Raw genomic sequence first — 16,197 nt, forward strand, 5'->3', positions numbered from 1 at the left:
ATGCAGTTAAATAAAGTACATGTTTCAAAACTGGTTGAAAACACAAGCACTGTTTGCCCGCAAGCTCCTAGATCTAGGAGTCAGCAGACATCACCATATTAAGAGATCAGGCATTAGGATACATTCAGCTGATGTTGAAAGGTTGGAAGAACACAGTTAGCTTAGACAAATATTCTAGAATGTTTGCTCTATGCTTGTAAATATCAGAGTGTGTCCAACTAACTTTTGCTCAGAGTGGACCCATTGAAATCAATCTGCCTAAGTTAGCCATGACTGTGAATCTCAAAAAATTGACTCTATGGCTAGCATTAGATACGACCTTGTATGTCTTTCCTATGAATGTTATGAAAAAATCCTCTGGCTTGATCTGTGCATCCCAAACATCGCAGCATTTTTGCCAGGGCATGAGACTCAGTTAATAAATGGTCTAGAAATGGACCAGGGTAGGGAGTGAGATAGCTCAAAGCTATCTCCATAAAAGTTAGCCCCAGGAAGTCTAGTGGAATTTTACCTGTGAAAAAGTTTGTGAAATGTCTTAGTCACCTTCTGAAGGTTTAGTCTGAGGTCCAGATTTTTATTTTTATTTTTACAACAGTAACATATTTGCTAGCAATAACACTTTCTTTTGCATTATGGATTTTCTGTTCAGAGTGAAAACCCAGAAATGTCCCACGTCAAATCAGTCTTCGTTAAAGCCACAAACCAAAATGGAAAAATGTTCTAGACTGCAGTCCATGAAACTTTATGCCATAATAATAATATTTTTTAGCTTTTGAGGTGCCACAAGACACTTCACGGTTTTTACTGATTGAAAACATGTTAAGGAAAGCATGGCAGAAAGATCAATTACAACTAATTTATGAAACAGAACAACTCATAAGAGCACTCACACTGGTCAGGAATTCTGGGTGATTTTGAAAGAAATGTGAGCCAATGTAGAAGATGATTAAAAAGTGACTCCTCACACTAATACAAGGAAATGCCATCTTTACTATTTTCTTTTTAATTCATTGTTACAATCATGCACTCAAACCTAATGGCATTTTTAAACACACATACACACTTGTGCCATTTGGTTTTGGCCCAGGTGATGAATGAGTTAAAGCTTTAGACCTGCTTGCCAAAAGCCTTGTGCCTCCAAATGTTTGGGGCTGAGACTGCCACTGTCCTGACTATTATGGGACTCTCTGTTTCTTACAAGATGGAAACTTTTTCTTTATCCTGATGAGGGAAACTGATTACATCCTCATGTGACTGACATTTGCTCAGGCCATCTGATGAAAAGGTGCCCTCTGAAGGCCAGCTCCTGTCCATTCCTGATTTAAATATTAAGGCTAAAATGATAATACCGTTCTGAAGAGTCTCCCTGTGTTAGAAAAAAAGGGGCACTAAGCTACACATTGCTGTCCTCAGCTGGATTATGCAGTGCCAGCACTCATTGACTCATCCTTTTAACGCAGTGCATTTTGTATCCAGAGAGTTTTAGGAATGAAGTATTTCTCACCCCCTTCTCCCCAGTAAATGTGCAATAAATGAGAATTGCTGATCATATACGGTAGTTCCAATAGGCAAATGAAGGCAGAGCTCTCAAAGCCAAAACCCTTCAAGCTCCAAGTCTTAATACACATTCCAAACTCATAAGTCCTTTATATTAAATGGACTAACTTTCATGGAAATAAAAGGGCAGAACCAATCAGAACAATATATCATCTTTCTCAGTTTCTATTATGGAAACGCTTGCTTTATTATTATTCAAAAGAAAGAGAGAAGATCAAACAATGTTTCAATTGATGCAATTATATTGACAGGACATGATAGCAAGTTTTTGAGTGGGGCAAAACATTTCTTCAGGTGGGGAAATGCAGACTAAACCATCCAGGGTGGGGTAGAGGAAGGCCTTTAAAGTTTTCTGCCTTGGCCGTTGGGATGACTGGGAGGCTCTCTCAAAATCTTGATGTATTACTCAGACATTTCATACTAAGGATTTCAGCTGAACCAGTTTGGATCTTACCAGTTCTATTTTTTAAAGCTCTTCTTCAACCAGGATAATTCCATTTGCATGGAGATGGAGACTCACTTAGGGCATCGTTTTTCCAGGTTCCTACCTTCAAAAAATGCTTTCCAAGGGACACATCTACCGTGGATTCCCAGAGCACTGCATACGTTTCTGGAACACAGGACATCAGCCCATTGGTTCATCCAGCTCTGTGCTGCCTATATTGACTGGCAGTGGTGGGTCTCCATGATGTGAGACAGGAGTCTCCTTCCAGTCCAGCCTGGAAATTGAACCTGGGACCTTCTGCATGCAAAGCAGATGCTCTACCACCGAGCTTCGGTCCTTGTACCAGGGAACACATTTAGTTCATGGAGGACAATGACCAGGCCTGTCAAGCCCAAGTTGGTCCATCTGAATGGAGAATACAACCTAGGACACACCCAATGTTCTCCTGAAGTTCAGTCTAGCACAAAAAAATGCTAGGGTGCTGGGGAAGCTTTCTTTCGGGAAATGTTTCTTTGCCATGATCAATCTTCTCTTTGAAGGACCATTTGTGAAGATCTGCTTCTAAGTTGCCCAATGCTGATGAATGCAACTCTTAACAGAGTTGGATGATTTATTTAGGGGCCCTTGGATCTTCTTGAGAGGCTAAGCAGACAGTAAGTTGCTTAGTTATTGTCCCAGGACTCACAGTTTCCATCCGTTTTAGTGGAGTACAACCATATTCTCAAGGAAGTTTTCAAAGCTCCAAATGTTAAGATGGGTTAAGGATCAAAGAGAATAACTGATGGGCAAGCTTGGATTTGAACTCAAGACACACTGTTCCCCAATCCTCCGGGTCATTCCCTCCCCACCTCAGTACATATTCTTTGTACCCCAGATAATTGCAGATGATCCCTGATACAAGTTTGGTATGAGATGGGTTGGGGGGTGGGGTAACCAGAGAATTGGAAATATGCAGACAGCGGAGATACTTCCAGCTTGGCTCAGCTGAGAAAGGGACTGGTTGCTGTTGGAAGGCACTGCATGGGATCTTGGCAGTCACGCATGGGTACTGGTGCCGGCCCCGCTATGGAGCGAGGCCTTGGAGATCTCCGTGCTGACTGTGGAAAGGGGGAAGCTTTCATACTTGTCCTTCTCACTGCTGCAGCTGCAGCGATACAGCAATGCCTTGACTTCCTTTTGGAAATTGCTGTTGAGGAAACCATACATGATGGGGTTGATGCAAGTGGAAGCCATGGCCATAAGGTGGCAGAGGGAGAAGATGAAGTTGTGGTAGCACACGGAGATCTTCTCATGGTCCCAGTCATAGAGGGCATTGAAGACAGTGAGTGGAAACCAACAGGCAGCAAAAGCAACGACGATGCAAGCCAACATAATGTTGACCTTCCTGTGGCTAGTGGCCCGGGAGCCATCCTTGGAGCGCTCCACCATGTCCTTGCGACGCTGAAGGCGCAGGAAGATGCGGAAATAGCAGGCCATGATGAGGAGCAGGGGCAGGCAGTACTGGAAAAGCAAGAGGAAGGTGGTGTAAGCTAGGCGATGCTGATCCGATGGCCAGTGCTCAATGCAGGCCACGTGGTTGGCAAACGGGTCAAAGGGAAGGCTTAAGTTTTGAAAGGGCTCATTGGTCAGGATGGTGAAGGAGAGGAAGGGCAGGGAAATGAAGCAGGCCACCACCCAGGTAATGGCCACAGCCAGGTACGCATGGTTAGCTCCTGGCTTCCGCCCAGTCGGATTGATGATGAGCTGATGCCTTTCCAGGGCAATCCATACGAGGGAGAGAATGGAGACAGTGACGGAGATGCACTGGACAAAGGGGCTGGCCTTGCAGAGCACTTCTCCTAAGATCCAGCGGTCCATCAAGGTGTAAATGACCGTGACAGGCATGCAAACAAGTGACATGAGGATGTCAGAGCAGGAGAGGTTGGCGATGAAGATGTTGGTGACGTTTCTCATCTCCTTCTGCTGGATGATGACACACACCAAGCAGAGGTTGCCAATCAACCCCACTGCAATGACTGCGCTGTAAGCTACGATCAGGAAAGTGCCATTCCCCACAGAGTCGCTGCAGGACATGTCGTTTTCCTCTAGCAGGCTCAGCTGCTCTGAGAAGTTGAGGTAGAGGAGATTCATCAGCTGGTCCATGGCACGTCCCAACTCTACCTTAGAGATGGAAGGATGGAGAGCTCTCTAGTGCAGGTGGCAAAAAAGGCTGCGGCAGCGGCAGCAGCAGCTGTCCCTCCTCATGAGATGCTGCGCTCACTTGCCCTGTGCCAAGGAAGAAGACATCCAGTCATTAGGAGGCACTTACTTATTGACTACATTTATATATTGCATTTCTTCCATGGAGCTCAAGGTGGCATATAGAAGTGCCCAGGGGGCTCCTAGGATTGCTTCAGGCCTTCTCTGCTGCTTTCCCCAGCCACTCTGGGTGGCTTACAACATATCTAAAAACATCCTTAAAAACTTCCCTAAACAGAACTGCCTTCAGATGTCTTCTAAAAGTCAGATAGTTGTTTATTTCCTTGACATCTGAAGGGAGGGTGGGCGCCACTACTGAGAAGGCCCTCTGCCTGGTTCCCTGTAGCTTCACTTCTCGCAGTGAGGAAACCAGCAGAAGACCCTTGGAGGAGGACCTAAGTGTCCGACTGTCCGGGCTGAGTGATGGGAGTGGAGAAGCTCCTTCAGGTATACAGGGCCGAGGCTGTTTAGGGCTTTAAAGATCAGCACCAACACTTTGAATTGTACTTGGAAACATACTGGGAGCCAGAAGATCCTTTAGGACCAGTTTTTCAGTATATGGTCTGGGCAGTCACTCCCAGACCCAAGTCTTGTTAGCTTCACCAAGTGGTTGGCTGTATCAGGAGTCTTCAGAGCATGCCCTACTGCAGCCTTCCCCAATCTGGCACCTTCCATATGTTCCCATTAATCCCAGCCAACTGATGGGAGTTGTAGTCCAAAACATCTGGAGGGTGCTAGTCTGGATCAGCTGCCCAAGGACTACTCATCTTCTGCCCCACATAGTTTAGTCTTACGGCCCATCCATACCTTGGCTTAATGCCCATTGGGAACCCCTTGTGCCCCCTTTAATTCCCCCTCATCCTGGTGACATTCTCCTCCAACTACCACCCCAAATTTTCTCCTCCCTAAATCAGATATTCCCTATGCAATGGATGTTGCTGTGGGTTAAACCACAGAGCCTAGGACTTGCTGATCAGAAGGTTGGCAATTCGAATCCCCGCGACAGGGTGAGCTCCTGTTGCTCGGTCCCTGCTCCTGCCAATCTAGCAGTTCAAAAGCACGTCAAAGTGCCAGTAGATAAATAGGTACCACTCCGGGGCGGGGGGGGAGGTAAACAGCATTTCCGTGCACTGCTCTGGTTCTCCAGAAGTGGCTTAGTCATGCTGGCCACATGACCCGGAAGTTGTATGCCGGCTCCCTCGGCCAATAAAGTGAGATGAGAGTTGGTCACAACTGGACCTAATGGTCAGGGGTCCCTTTACCTTTACCTTTAAGGAATCTCCACATCTAGGGAGAAGAAAATGTGAGGCTGCAGTAGATGGAGGAGAACATCAAGTGGGCTAAGGAGCCACAGGAAGCATGGGGGGGATAACAAGACACACTAAGCTGAGGTATGGATGGGCCACACTCCGCAGTGACCCCACCTTATCCTAGAAGCTTCTATTGGGTAAGAACACGCTCACTGAAAGTATTAAAAATGTGTTATTTGTCTTGAGACAGCCCTCTCCTGTGGTTGCCATTTACTGTGAAGACAGACATGAGATCTTAAGAGTGAGTTATCCACCTGCTGTAAAGCAGAGTTCCTATTCATTGCAATGGAGGCAGAGGAAATGAGAACACCCCCCTCCGCCCTTTCTCTGCATGGCCTGGTACTCTCTACATTTTTCCAGACAATCCCCGCCCTGTTGTTCAGCAAAGTCATGGCCATCACTTATTGTCTTTTCCTGCCCTCTGTTCCCATCTAGCCCATCAGCTATGATAATGCAGCCTTGCGAATGAAGTCCACAGAAGTTACAAGCCTGCAAAAAAATTGTTCACAAGTCCCTGTCTAGTGATAGTTATTTTTAGTGTGTCTAAGGCCTGCAAAAAGGAAAATGAAATTGAGAGGGAGAAGACAGACTCTTCCAACCTAGAAAAGCATTCTTGCCAGAGGCAATTTTTACTTGCCCCAGGCAAGCAGCTATTTTCAAGCCTACATAGTAACTGCTGAGTATCAGTATCGGTATCAAAGTTTATTTCAGTCACAGACCAGCATAAGATAAAACATATGGATAAACTGAGCACATAAGACTTAAAACAGGTGAGGAGTAACTGCTGAGTAGGATATGGCCAGGCAACTATCACAAGCACCTGTTGGCCAGTGTCAGAGCAGGAAGGCAACTTCCACCATTTATATCTGCAACATCCTCTGAAATGTTAAAAAAATATATTATTTCCTACTTCTTTCAATGTAGAGATCTTGCCTACAATACTGTTTCCAATGCAGGACACCCAGGTAGTCTCTTAAACGGTAAAATGGGAGGAAATGCAAGCAAGTCTGCTTCCGCTGGTGTCCACATCAACACCCCATTTCATGGACACTTTGCTTTATTTGTAAAATGTTTGTCAATTGGAGCTTGTGTCCTTAGGTCCTCCCCTTCAGCGCTGCAATGCACAACCTGCCCTCTTTCAGAAAAAGCTGCACAGGGCTGCCCCCCCAGCCCCCCTCATCCTTTCCTTTCGATTCCAAGACCAGCATTTAATGGTAGGAAGGGATAGTGGAATGAAGGCAAAGTACCCTTCCCCTCTTGGAACTTGGTCTGCAGGCTAGCCTTGGAATGCCAGCGCTAGCTGGGGAGCAGGTGCCCCCCCATGCCTCCCACCCGCCCCCAGCCCAGCAGGCCAGCCGTCGACCACTGCCCAGACAGATGCGCACGCGGCCGAGCGGTAGATTGCTGCAGCTTTTGACGGGAGACGCTGTGGTTGTCATCCCTCCACTCTGCCCCAGCTTTGGAGAATTAGCTCTGAGGCTGGTAGAGGCTGGCAAGCCCAGCAGAAAATGCAGCTTGGGACTATTACACAAGTTCTAGTGCTGTTGCTGCTACAGGGTCAGGGGAGTGAGGACGGTACTCCTGGGCACCCAGCCCAAAGTGCAGCCCCCAGGTCTATGAAGAATACACAAGCAAGCGCGCGTACACACACACACACACACACACACACACACACCCGCCCCTCACTTACCTGATGCTGAACTAGTTCTCGTGTCAGCTCAGCCTCTTCTTAAACCCGGGCAGATCTGCTCTGAAATATGCTGCAACACCCTCCCGGTACACGTGAATGCGTCTCCCAGCTCAGGGGTCCTCCTCTTCTTCTTTTCCCTCCCCCAAATGATGGGCTCCAGGGTTTTTTGGGAGGGGGAAGCAAGGAGACACCCAGAGAAAAGGCTGCCTTAAGAAGAACTAGGGAAGCCCCCCTGCCCCCCCGACCCATATAAAAAACTCCACCCCTGGGAGGAGCGTGGCTTAGCCCCACCCGGGACTCTGGCTTCCAGGCGGAGAGGGGATGCTTCTTCCACGTGGGTACCACTCCTCTCCCCCGCCCAGCCGCGCGCTCCAGTCTCTCAGTGTGAGAGCACGTGAAGGGGGGGGGAGGCTGCTGTTGCTGCTGCATGCGGGGGCGGAGGTGCCCCAGATCCAGCTCTGGCAAAGGTCCAGCTCCCTGGCAGGCTGGCAGGCTGGCAGGCAGGCGAGCGAGCGGGGGTTTTACTCAGGCGAGCATTGATGGGCGGAAGGTAGGGAGGTCAGGCGCTCCTGGGAGATCTCTGGGCGCTGGGAAGTAGATGGGCGAGGATTCCTGGCTCCCAAAACGGTTTTGCAACTGGCGACACCACCGCTAAAATAAAGAAAGCTAAGGTGGGGTGAGCAAGAGTGGATTTTTGTGCAGAAAGACTGCGAGCTCTGCTCATCTCTGGGATTCCAAACAAACCCCTTCTGCGCCAGGTTTCGGTGGGTGGTTTCTAGTAGGAAGGCAGCGAGTCGATCCTGCAAGCCAGAGGTCTTCCCTCTCCTGACAGCCAGGTAGTGGACAGCCATGCCAACTGGTTAGGAGGAAGGAAGGGGCTTGGCTTTAAATCACCCATCAAGGGATGGCTGGGCAAGGCAAACTAGCAGGCACCTGCACTGTCTATGGTGAAGGACAGTCTTCTCCAACCTGGTGCCCTCCAGATGTTTGGCTACAACTCCCCTCAACCCCAGCCAGAAGGGCTGCAGGATTCCAGGGCTGATCATACTGGCTCAAGGGACTTGGGATTGAAATCTATTAAATAATAACTCACATGGCCACAAAGAAGGCATGAAGGTAAAAGACCCTCCCTGTTCTTTTATCCCAGCACTGCACAGAATAGCGGAACAGGTAGTAGGGACCTGAGTTCAAATCCTGATGTGGCTCATCTCAAGATGGAGACACAGCACAAGAACATGAGAAGAGCCAGTGGCCCAGTTTCCTTCTCTCACAACGGCCAACCAGATGCCTCTAGGAAGCCTTGCAAGCAGGATCTGAGCACAAGAGCACTTGCCTCCTGTGGCTTCCAGCAACTGGGATTCAGAAGCATCACTGTGGAGGCAGAGCAGAGCCACTGGCAGCCCTGTGTCCTCCATGAATCTGTCCAATCTTAAAGCCATCCAAGCTGATGGGCATTGCTGCCTCCTGTGGGAGCAAGTGCATGAGGAAGTCCTTTCTTTCACTGTCCTGAAGCATTCAGCTTCATTAAATGTCTGCAAGTTGTAGTGTTATGAGAGAGGGAGAAAAACTTTTTTCTATCCACTCCTTCTATGCCATGCATAAACCTCTGGTATGTTCCCTCTTACTCGCCTATTCTCTAAACTGAAGAGTTCTAAATGCTGTAAAAGAATTGAAAGGGAGTTTGAAAGAGGCTTGACTTCCTAGGAGAACCTTCCCAATCCCTGAATGCTGTACATGTGTTGGACTGCAAGTTGTAGCCCAAAATATCTAGAGGACACTAGAATGGGGGAGGCTGAGACAGACAAGAATTTGCTTCGGAGAGCTTTGAAAGAGGGAGTGAAACTATGATGCCTGCGTTCCATCCCACTACTGCCTCTGGTAAACAGGTTTTGCAGGGGTGGGTTGAACGGTTTCAAAAACCTGCAGAACCTCTTGTACCAAACGGCAGCAATAGAAGCACATCTGCACAGGCTCTCCAGCCCCTTCCTCTTTCTTAGGAGCTGCTTTCTCCTTTTTGTCTAAAGACACTTTGTGGCAGAAACCAAGAACTTTCTGATTCATCACCATTAAGATTGCTCTTAGTGCAGCTTCAGACATCACAATGCAAAAAACTGTTAGCTTGCCCATTGCTATGGCACTATGACTGTTCCAATCTCTTTGATGGGTATGCTTGGATGACGATTGCGTTTCCAAGCACCTGTTTGTTGTGTTCACACTTCTACTGCACATTTCAGAAGAATGTACAGTAGTTGAATATGTAAAACCATGGTGTGTGTAGCTGCAGTTCCACAGGAGGCCTCTGGGCGGCCCCACCTTCCACCTTCACTTCCTGATGGCACAACAACAGCCAGTTTCCTGGGAAGCTAATGAGATACTTTGGCGCCAGTGATGCCAATGTTGCCGCTGGGATTCATCAGCACAAATGCTCCTGCTTATCTGGAGGGTCAATCTATATTGATATTCACCTCAGTAAAAGACAGGGCCTGGTGTTGATTTAATTTTCTGAAGCAGTAAGTGCTTTTGCTAGGAGAGAGAAAAGCAGCCTTGTGTTCCAGGAGCACGTTTTTCAGGGCTTTCTCCTCTTATCCAGTGGCGTAGCGTGGGGGGTGCAGGGGGGCCGGCCGCACCGGGCGCAACATCTGGGGGTTAGGGTTAGGGGGCGCAAATCCACGGGTTAGGGGGCGCAAATTACTTGCCTTGCCCCGGGTGCTGACAACCCACGCTACACCACTGCTCTTATCCATGCACCAACCCATCTTCCTGCCTGCCTGCTTGCAGTGGCCAGTTGAGTGCATGTATGAATCAGCAAAGTTGAGTTAGGAACAATTTACACCTTGCAAACTTGCAAAATTAATTTAAATCAACACTCATCATAGTTTTGAACACCAATCTATGAGACTTCCAGGGGTGCCTGTACTTTCTCAGGATTTAGTTTTCATGGAATAAAGGTTAGTGGGCACTATGGTGTCTTTCAGATCTATGGTTTTCTTTCTGCAGGTCTACAACCTGAGCTTCCCATTAGGGTTCCAGGGAAGGCCTCAGTGGCCACAGCCTGGGTTCCTAGGATGATGTGGCCTCCAGCCTGGAAGCTGGAGGCACAGCAGCATGTCTTTTTTGGGGGGGATTTGATATCCTGCTTTATCACTACCCGAAGGAGTCTCAAAGCGGCTAACATTCTCCTTTCCCTTCCTCCCCCACAACAAACACTCTGTGAGGTGAGTGGGGCTGAGAGACTTCAGAAAAGTGTGACTGGCCCAAGGTCACGCAGCAGCTGCATGTGGAGGAGCGGAGACGCGAACCTGGTCCACCAGATTAGGAGTCTACCGCTCTTAACCACTATACCACACTGGCTCTTGCTCCAGTGTCAGCCAAACACTGACACTGTTTGCACATAACTTACGCATCTGCAGCTGGCCTTGGCCTCATGTTCTCCATCCCAGGATGATGTGGCCTCCAGCCAGGTAATGTAGGAAAAGGCCACTTATTTGCCTCTGTGGCAACAAGATGCAGGTGGTGGGTACCTAGTTGAGTGGCTAAGGTCATGAACTTGACAGAGAAACTGATCAGACAGGTCTCCTGCTATAGAGTCCACCCTCACAGATACAGGATCCTCCGTTGCAAGGGACCCACATTATCCTCTGGAACTCCAACGTACCTTAGCCCTGAAACTCAGAGCATAATGATAAAGAGGCAGATGCATCTGGGACTGTGCAAAGTTCTTGTCCCTAGCCATCTGGCATGAGGGGCAGGGGTTTTGGTTCAGGTAGAGGATTGGGAATTCATGGCACATTGGACAATTGGTCCCTCTTTGTTATGGTTTGTTGTTGTTTGTTTGTTTGTTTGTTGTTGTTTAAAAAAACCAGTTTTCCTATCCCTGGTGCCCTGTAATTGTTTTGAATTACATCTCCCATGCTGGCTGAGGCTGATGGGAGTTGTAGCCCAAACATCAGAAAGACACTAGGATGGGAAAGGCTCTTTCCAACATTCAACATTTGAGAACATAGGTTCTCAAAGGGCCAAGCCTCCGCCATGTGCGAATGTGATAAGGTGACGCCGGAGTCGCTCCAGCACATTATGTTCACTTGCCCCTTGTTTAATGTGCTACGGGCAAATTTGTTGGGATCAATCATACAGAAACTAGAGGGTACCCCACCAAAATTCCACCTTGCCCAAATCCTGCAGGACAAGGATACCCACACGACCCTGAAGGTGGCTAGGTTCCTAGTTGCTGTCCTTTCCCAAAAGCGACGCCAAGGAGCACTACAAGCAAATTAAGGCGTAGTATGCCTTTCCATTTTACAGTATTTTATTGTTATAGTGGTGTTTTAGTGATTGCTTTTTTTCCCCCTACGGCACAAGCTGTTATTTATGTGTTGTTTTTACCTGTATGGGCCTATGGCCGTAATAAATGAAATTTCCAATTTCCATTCACAGCCAGGCTTTGGGTTCTGCTGGTGTCTGTGCTAAACTGCGTAGCCACCTGAAGCCAGTCAGGGCTCTGGACAGTGTAGGCCAGCATGGCCAGAAAACTCCAGGAACCGCTTGCTGGAAAGTCAAAGCCCCAGAAGCATGAGGTTGATATCTCTGCTCAAGAAAGTGGAAGCAAAGGAGTTGCCAGGTCTTGGGGCTTGACCTGGAATGCCAGGGTTTTAGCTTCCAGGAGAAGTAAAGTTCAAGAGAAGGGACCCTGCGTCTTGGAGGCGGAAGGCTATTTTCTGCTTGGCTTAAGAGGTTTTGCCATTTTCTCCATTCCTTATCCTTCACCATGAGACACCTGGTCAACCAGGCTCTTCCCTGGCCACCGTGTCCAGGTCTCATCCATGGAGATGAGCTCACCACACTGAAAGCATGGCCTCCATCCACAGGGAACCACTAATCGTCACTCCCCACGCCCAGGGTTCCAGTGATGGACTTTGAGTCTAGAGGGTAGGGCAGTCCATAAGGTATTCTGGGCCTAAGTTATTCAGGGCTTTGTACGCAAGTGCAAGGGACACGGGTGGCGCTGTGGGTTAAACCACAGAGCCTAGGACTTGCTGATCGAAAGGTCGTGGTTTGAATCCCCGCGGCGGGGTGAGCTCCCGTCGTTCGGTCCCAGCTCCTGCCTACCTAGCAGTTCGAAAGCACCCCTAAGTGCAAGTAGATAAATAGGGACCGCTTTATAGCGGGAAGGTAAACGGCGTTTCTGTGTGCGGCGCTGGTGCTGGCTCGCCAGATGCAGCTTAGTCACGCTGGCCACGTGACCCGGAAGTGTCTTCGGACAGCGCTGGCTCCCGGCCTCTGGAGCGAGATGAGCGCGCAACCCCAGAGTTGATCATGACTGGACCTGTTGGTCAGGGGTACCTTTACCTTTACGCAAGTGCAAGAACACTGGACGTGGCCCAGTAGCAGACAGGCAGCCAGTGCAGTTGAAAGAAGGTCATGTGAGCCCCAGACTGAGAAAACTGGCTTTGCCTAAGCACTGAAGCTCTCAGGGACCAGGGAGTGTGTGTGTGGGGGGGGGGGATAAATGGGGATGGAAGCTCCAGGCACCTGGCTGGCATGGAGCCAGTGATGTCAATGGAACTTCCTGCCATTCTGTGAACTAGGGGAAGCCTGGCAGGTGAAGGATGCAGCTTGTCCAGGAAATGCCTTCCCTGCTATAGACCTGAGGGATTTCTGCAGTGGCCGGGGGGGGGGGGGGTGGACCCCCTGGAATGTGGGAGAAAGAGCAAGCAGAATGTTGATAGGAAGCCAAAAGAAGTTCTCATTTATTTATTTTGTTAAAAAAGGAGGAAGTGGCCTCTGCTAGTTTGAGAAGGGAAAGCAGAGAATTTGATGCTACTCTAAGAAATGCCTCATTAACATCTATAGCATAAAGGCGGCTAGGCTTAATTAATAGATGCAGCAAATAAAGCTTTGGCTTATCAATGAAATGTGACTAACTTTGAGGAAAGGCAAATTTTAATAAACCGGACTGAGAGTGGCAAGAGAGGCCTCTGAGGGGCGTGGTGCCTGCTTCTCTCCAGCCTCCTTTTACTCCCCCACCAACCTGGGCACAGTGGGGGCTGGGGGTTATACAGGAGGCAATGGCAGCAGTGGAGGGGAGGCTGCAGAGGAGGAGGAGGAGGGAGGTGGCTTTTCTGTTTTGCCTCAAGCGGCAAAACATCCTGGGCTGGCCCTGCCCACCCGCCCTGACCACTGGCCGTATTGGCTGGGGCTGCTGAGAGCAGGAGTCCAAGAGGACATGGCAGGACCCAGGTTCTCCATCCCAGATATAGTGGGTGAGCTGCCACTCAGTGGGTGGCAACAGGTCCAGTGCGATCAGGATGAGATCCAACCCAGACCTTGGAGAAACCTCTTTGGAGCAAGAGGCTTCAGAGAACTTCACTGCAACTGAAGACCTGGAAGAACCTCTATGGGTGCCAAGACAGCCAGGAGAGCCCCATCTCAGGAATGCCTTTGCCCTGTCTTGATCCCAAATTCTCTCCCTTCCCCCCTCTGGGCCTAAGGAGTGAAGGTGACTGGAGCCCAATGAGCTCACAGAAGGCTTTGTCACAGGAGAAAGGGTCTCCATGAGCAGAGGGGAATCTCCAGCTTGTGGTCGTCTTGGCCACTAGGCATTCTTTCCCAAACCACACTCTCATGGGTGACATCAGGTGATGGACCAGGTTGAGAGGTTCGAATCTCTGCTGGCTGCGCATGCCAATTCCCCACAGCCAAAGCAGAAGGATTTTGCAGCACACGTTTGATGAGTGGCCAAGGTGTGTTTTAAATCCTGCTTAGTCCCTTGCAGAGAGCAGGAGTGAACTTTCCACTCACCAAATGATGCGTGGAGACTTCAGTCCTGCTGAGTGCTGCTTCAAAGTGCAGTGTGGGACTGTTTGAAAGCCCTTTTGCAAACAGCCCCACATTGCTCTTTCAACCTCCAGTTTTTGTAGAGAAATTATTCAGCCAGACCTAGTCCAGACTGTTTCCCTAACTAAGCTAACAGTTAAAACACTTTGCACCTCTCAGTTAAACTTATTCTGGGTCCCTCTGCAGCCTTCTCCTCACTCCTTTCTGCCACAGTTTCCCAACTGTGCTCTTCAACACTTTCCCGTGTTCCAGCTCTCTTAAAGTGTTCCAGCCCTTTCTCTTCCTTGTAGCTCTTCAACTTCTCTAATTACCCTATTGCCCAGCTTGACTTTTATACAGCCTTTTCACTCTTCCTCCCAGTGTTTCAGCCCTGCTTATGTTTCTCTTTTATTGCTGGATTCCTAGGCTGAACCTTTTACCCTCCTGTGTATTTTCTACCTTCCTCTGAACTTTTGACCCTCCTGTGCAGAAGAGCCTCATCTAAAACTAAAAGCAGCCTATGCCTTCCAACCCCAAACCAAATACAATAGGGCTGAAAGTCCTATGTTGCAGTGAGGGGACCAAGAGCTGCTGCACATCCCTGTATGTTCAAAGCCATAGCTGTCAACTTACAGATTTGAAAATAAGGGACCAGCAGCCTTGAAAATAAGGGACCAGCAGCCAAAATAAGGGACCTCCAGGCACTCCAGTCTTCCTGTCCTCCTGCAGTCTGGTCAAACTCATGCTGGTAGCTTCGAGAACACTGTCCAACCAACTTTGTAACCAGAGGTTCAACTGAATAGAATCTGAATCACATGCACCACAAGGCCTATGCAGCCTCAACTTAAGATGGCTCCCCGGCCTGGCTTTGCACTGCAAAGTTTGCAGCAGCACGTGCAACAAAATGGCGTCCAGCATTCAAAAACCCCCTCAGCTTGCATTAACTAGCCACACACAAGGCATGCAAGCTCCACCCCCCAGTCGTTCTTAGACTTCTTATTGGGTGAGCAACACAGCCAAGCGACACAGTTGGAGCCTCCCTCCTCCCTGGCCGGCAGGGAGGGAGGGAGAGGAGCTGCTTCCTTTGAAATTTAAGGGACATCATTTAAGGGACATTTAAGGGACATCCATCAATAAGGGACAGCAGCGGGACATGGTGCTGGAATAAGGGACTGTCCCTTCAAATAAGGGACACTTGACAGCTATGTTCAGAGCACACACAGTAGCCCTGTGAGCTGGGTGGCATGTTGCTCATTTATGATAAATACAGGCTATATAACAGGGTTGTGTGCCAGAGAGGAAAGTGCTGCTGTGCTGGAATAAAAAATGTTAATGCATCTGCAACATGAAACAATAGAGTATAACTTAATTTCATCCCCAACCATGAGCAAAACAACCAAATACGAGTCAGATTCATTAGCTGGAGACGTCATGAATTGGCTGATTTAGCATGTAAGAGTTTTTCATCCTCTTAATTGAGGGAAATTGGTGTGTTTTCTCCCTTTGATGGAATGAGTCACTCTGGATTTATTTCCTCTTCATTACTTTATTTGTCTCATTAAAATTATTCATGTAGTTTTCAAGGCACCCTAGCCAGATTGGATCGATGATCTCCACAGCCTTGCCCCCTTCTCCGTTTTGGCTCTGGCTTAATGTAGTAACATACGAAGATGTGTTATATACCATACCCTCCAACATTTCTACGATGAAAATAGGGATGTCCTATTCCTCTGTCACCACCATCCTCATCACCACCACCACCATTTTAAAATTTATACCCGGCCCATCTGACGGGGTTGCTCCAACACACATAAAAATATAATAAAACATTTAAAAAAATCTATCCCTATGTAGGACTGCCTTCAGATGTCTTTTAAAAGTTGTGCAGTATCTCCTTGACATTTGTTGGGCGGGGGGGGGGGGTGTTCACAGGGCAGGCACCACTGCTAGTCTGGTCAGTTCTTGTACTTGCCATGGTGGGAGCGCCATCTTGTCTTTCCCCACAGGTGGCCAAAACTCTTGCTCTGGCTCTGCTCAGTCACCTCCAAAGCTCCTATTCGTTACATGTCTGGTACCCCAAGCTTTGTTCAATGTGCTCCATCAGACACCTAGCAAGTGCCAAGTCATTTCTGTTTGCTGTTACA

The 16,197-nt window shown here is 48.6% G+C and overlaps 1 protein-coding gene across 1 annotated transcript; it reads right to left on the reverse strand.

Annotated features, from left to right (window-relative positions):
• Positions 1-1,711: 1,711 nt before the first annotated feature.
• Positions 1,712-7,573, reverse strand: LOC310769808 (neuropeptide Y receptor type 1-like). The gene is made up of 2 exons (XM_083629596.1): positions 7,241-7,573; positions 1,712-4,267 (listed from the first exon to the last, which is right to left on the reverse strand). The coding sequence occupies exon 2, from the start codon at positions 4,142-4,144 to the stop codon at positions 3,038-3,040; it is 1,107 nt and encodes a 368-aa protein (XP_083485722.1). The 5' UTR covers positions 4,145-4,267; positions 7,241-7,573; the 3' UTR covers positions 1,712-3,037.
• Positions 7,574-16,197: the final 8,624 nt, after the last annotated feature.

Source organism: Podarcis filfolensis, assembly GCF_964270895.1.
Source record: "Podarcis filfolensis genome assembly, chromosome: 8".
NCBI classification, from domain to species: domain Eukaryota; kingdom Metazoa; phylum Chordata; class Lepidosauria; order Squamata; family Lacertidae; genus Podarcis; species Podarcis filfolensis.

Bases quoted from the DNA above. Each gene is read 5' to 3' on its own strand.
- LOC310769808 (XM_083629596.1), bottom strand. From the start codon at position 4,144: ATGGACCAGCTGATGAATCTCCTCTACCTCAACTTCTCAGAGCAGCTG.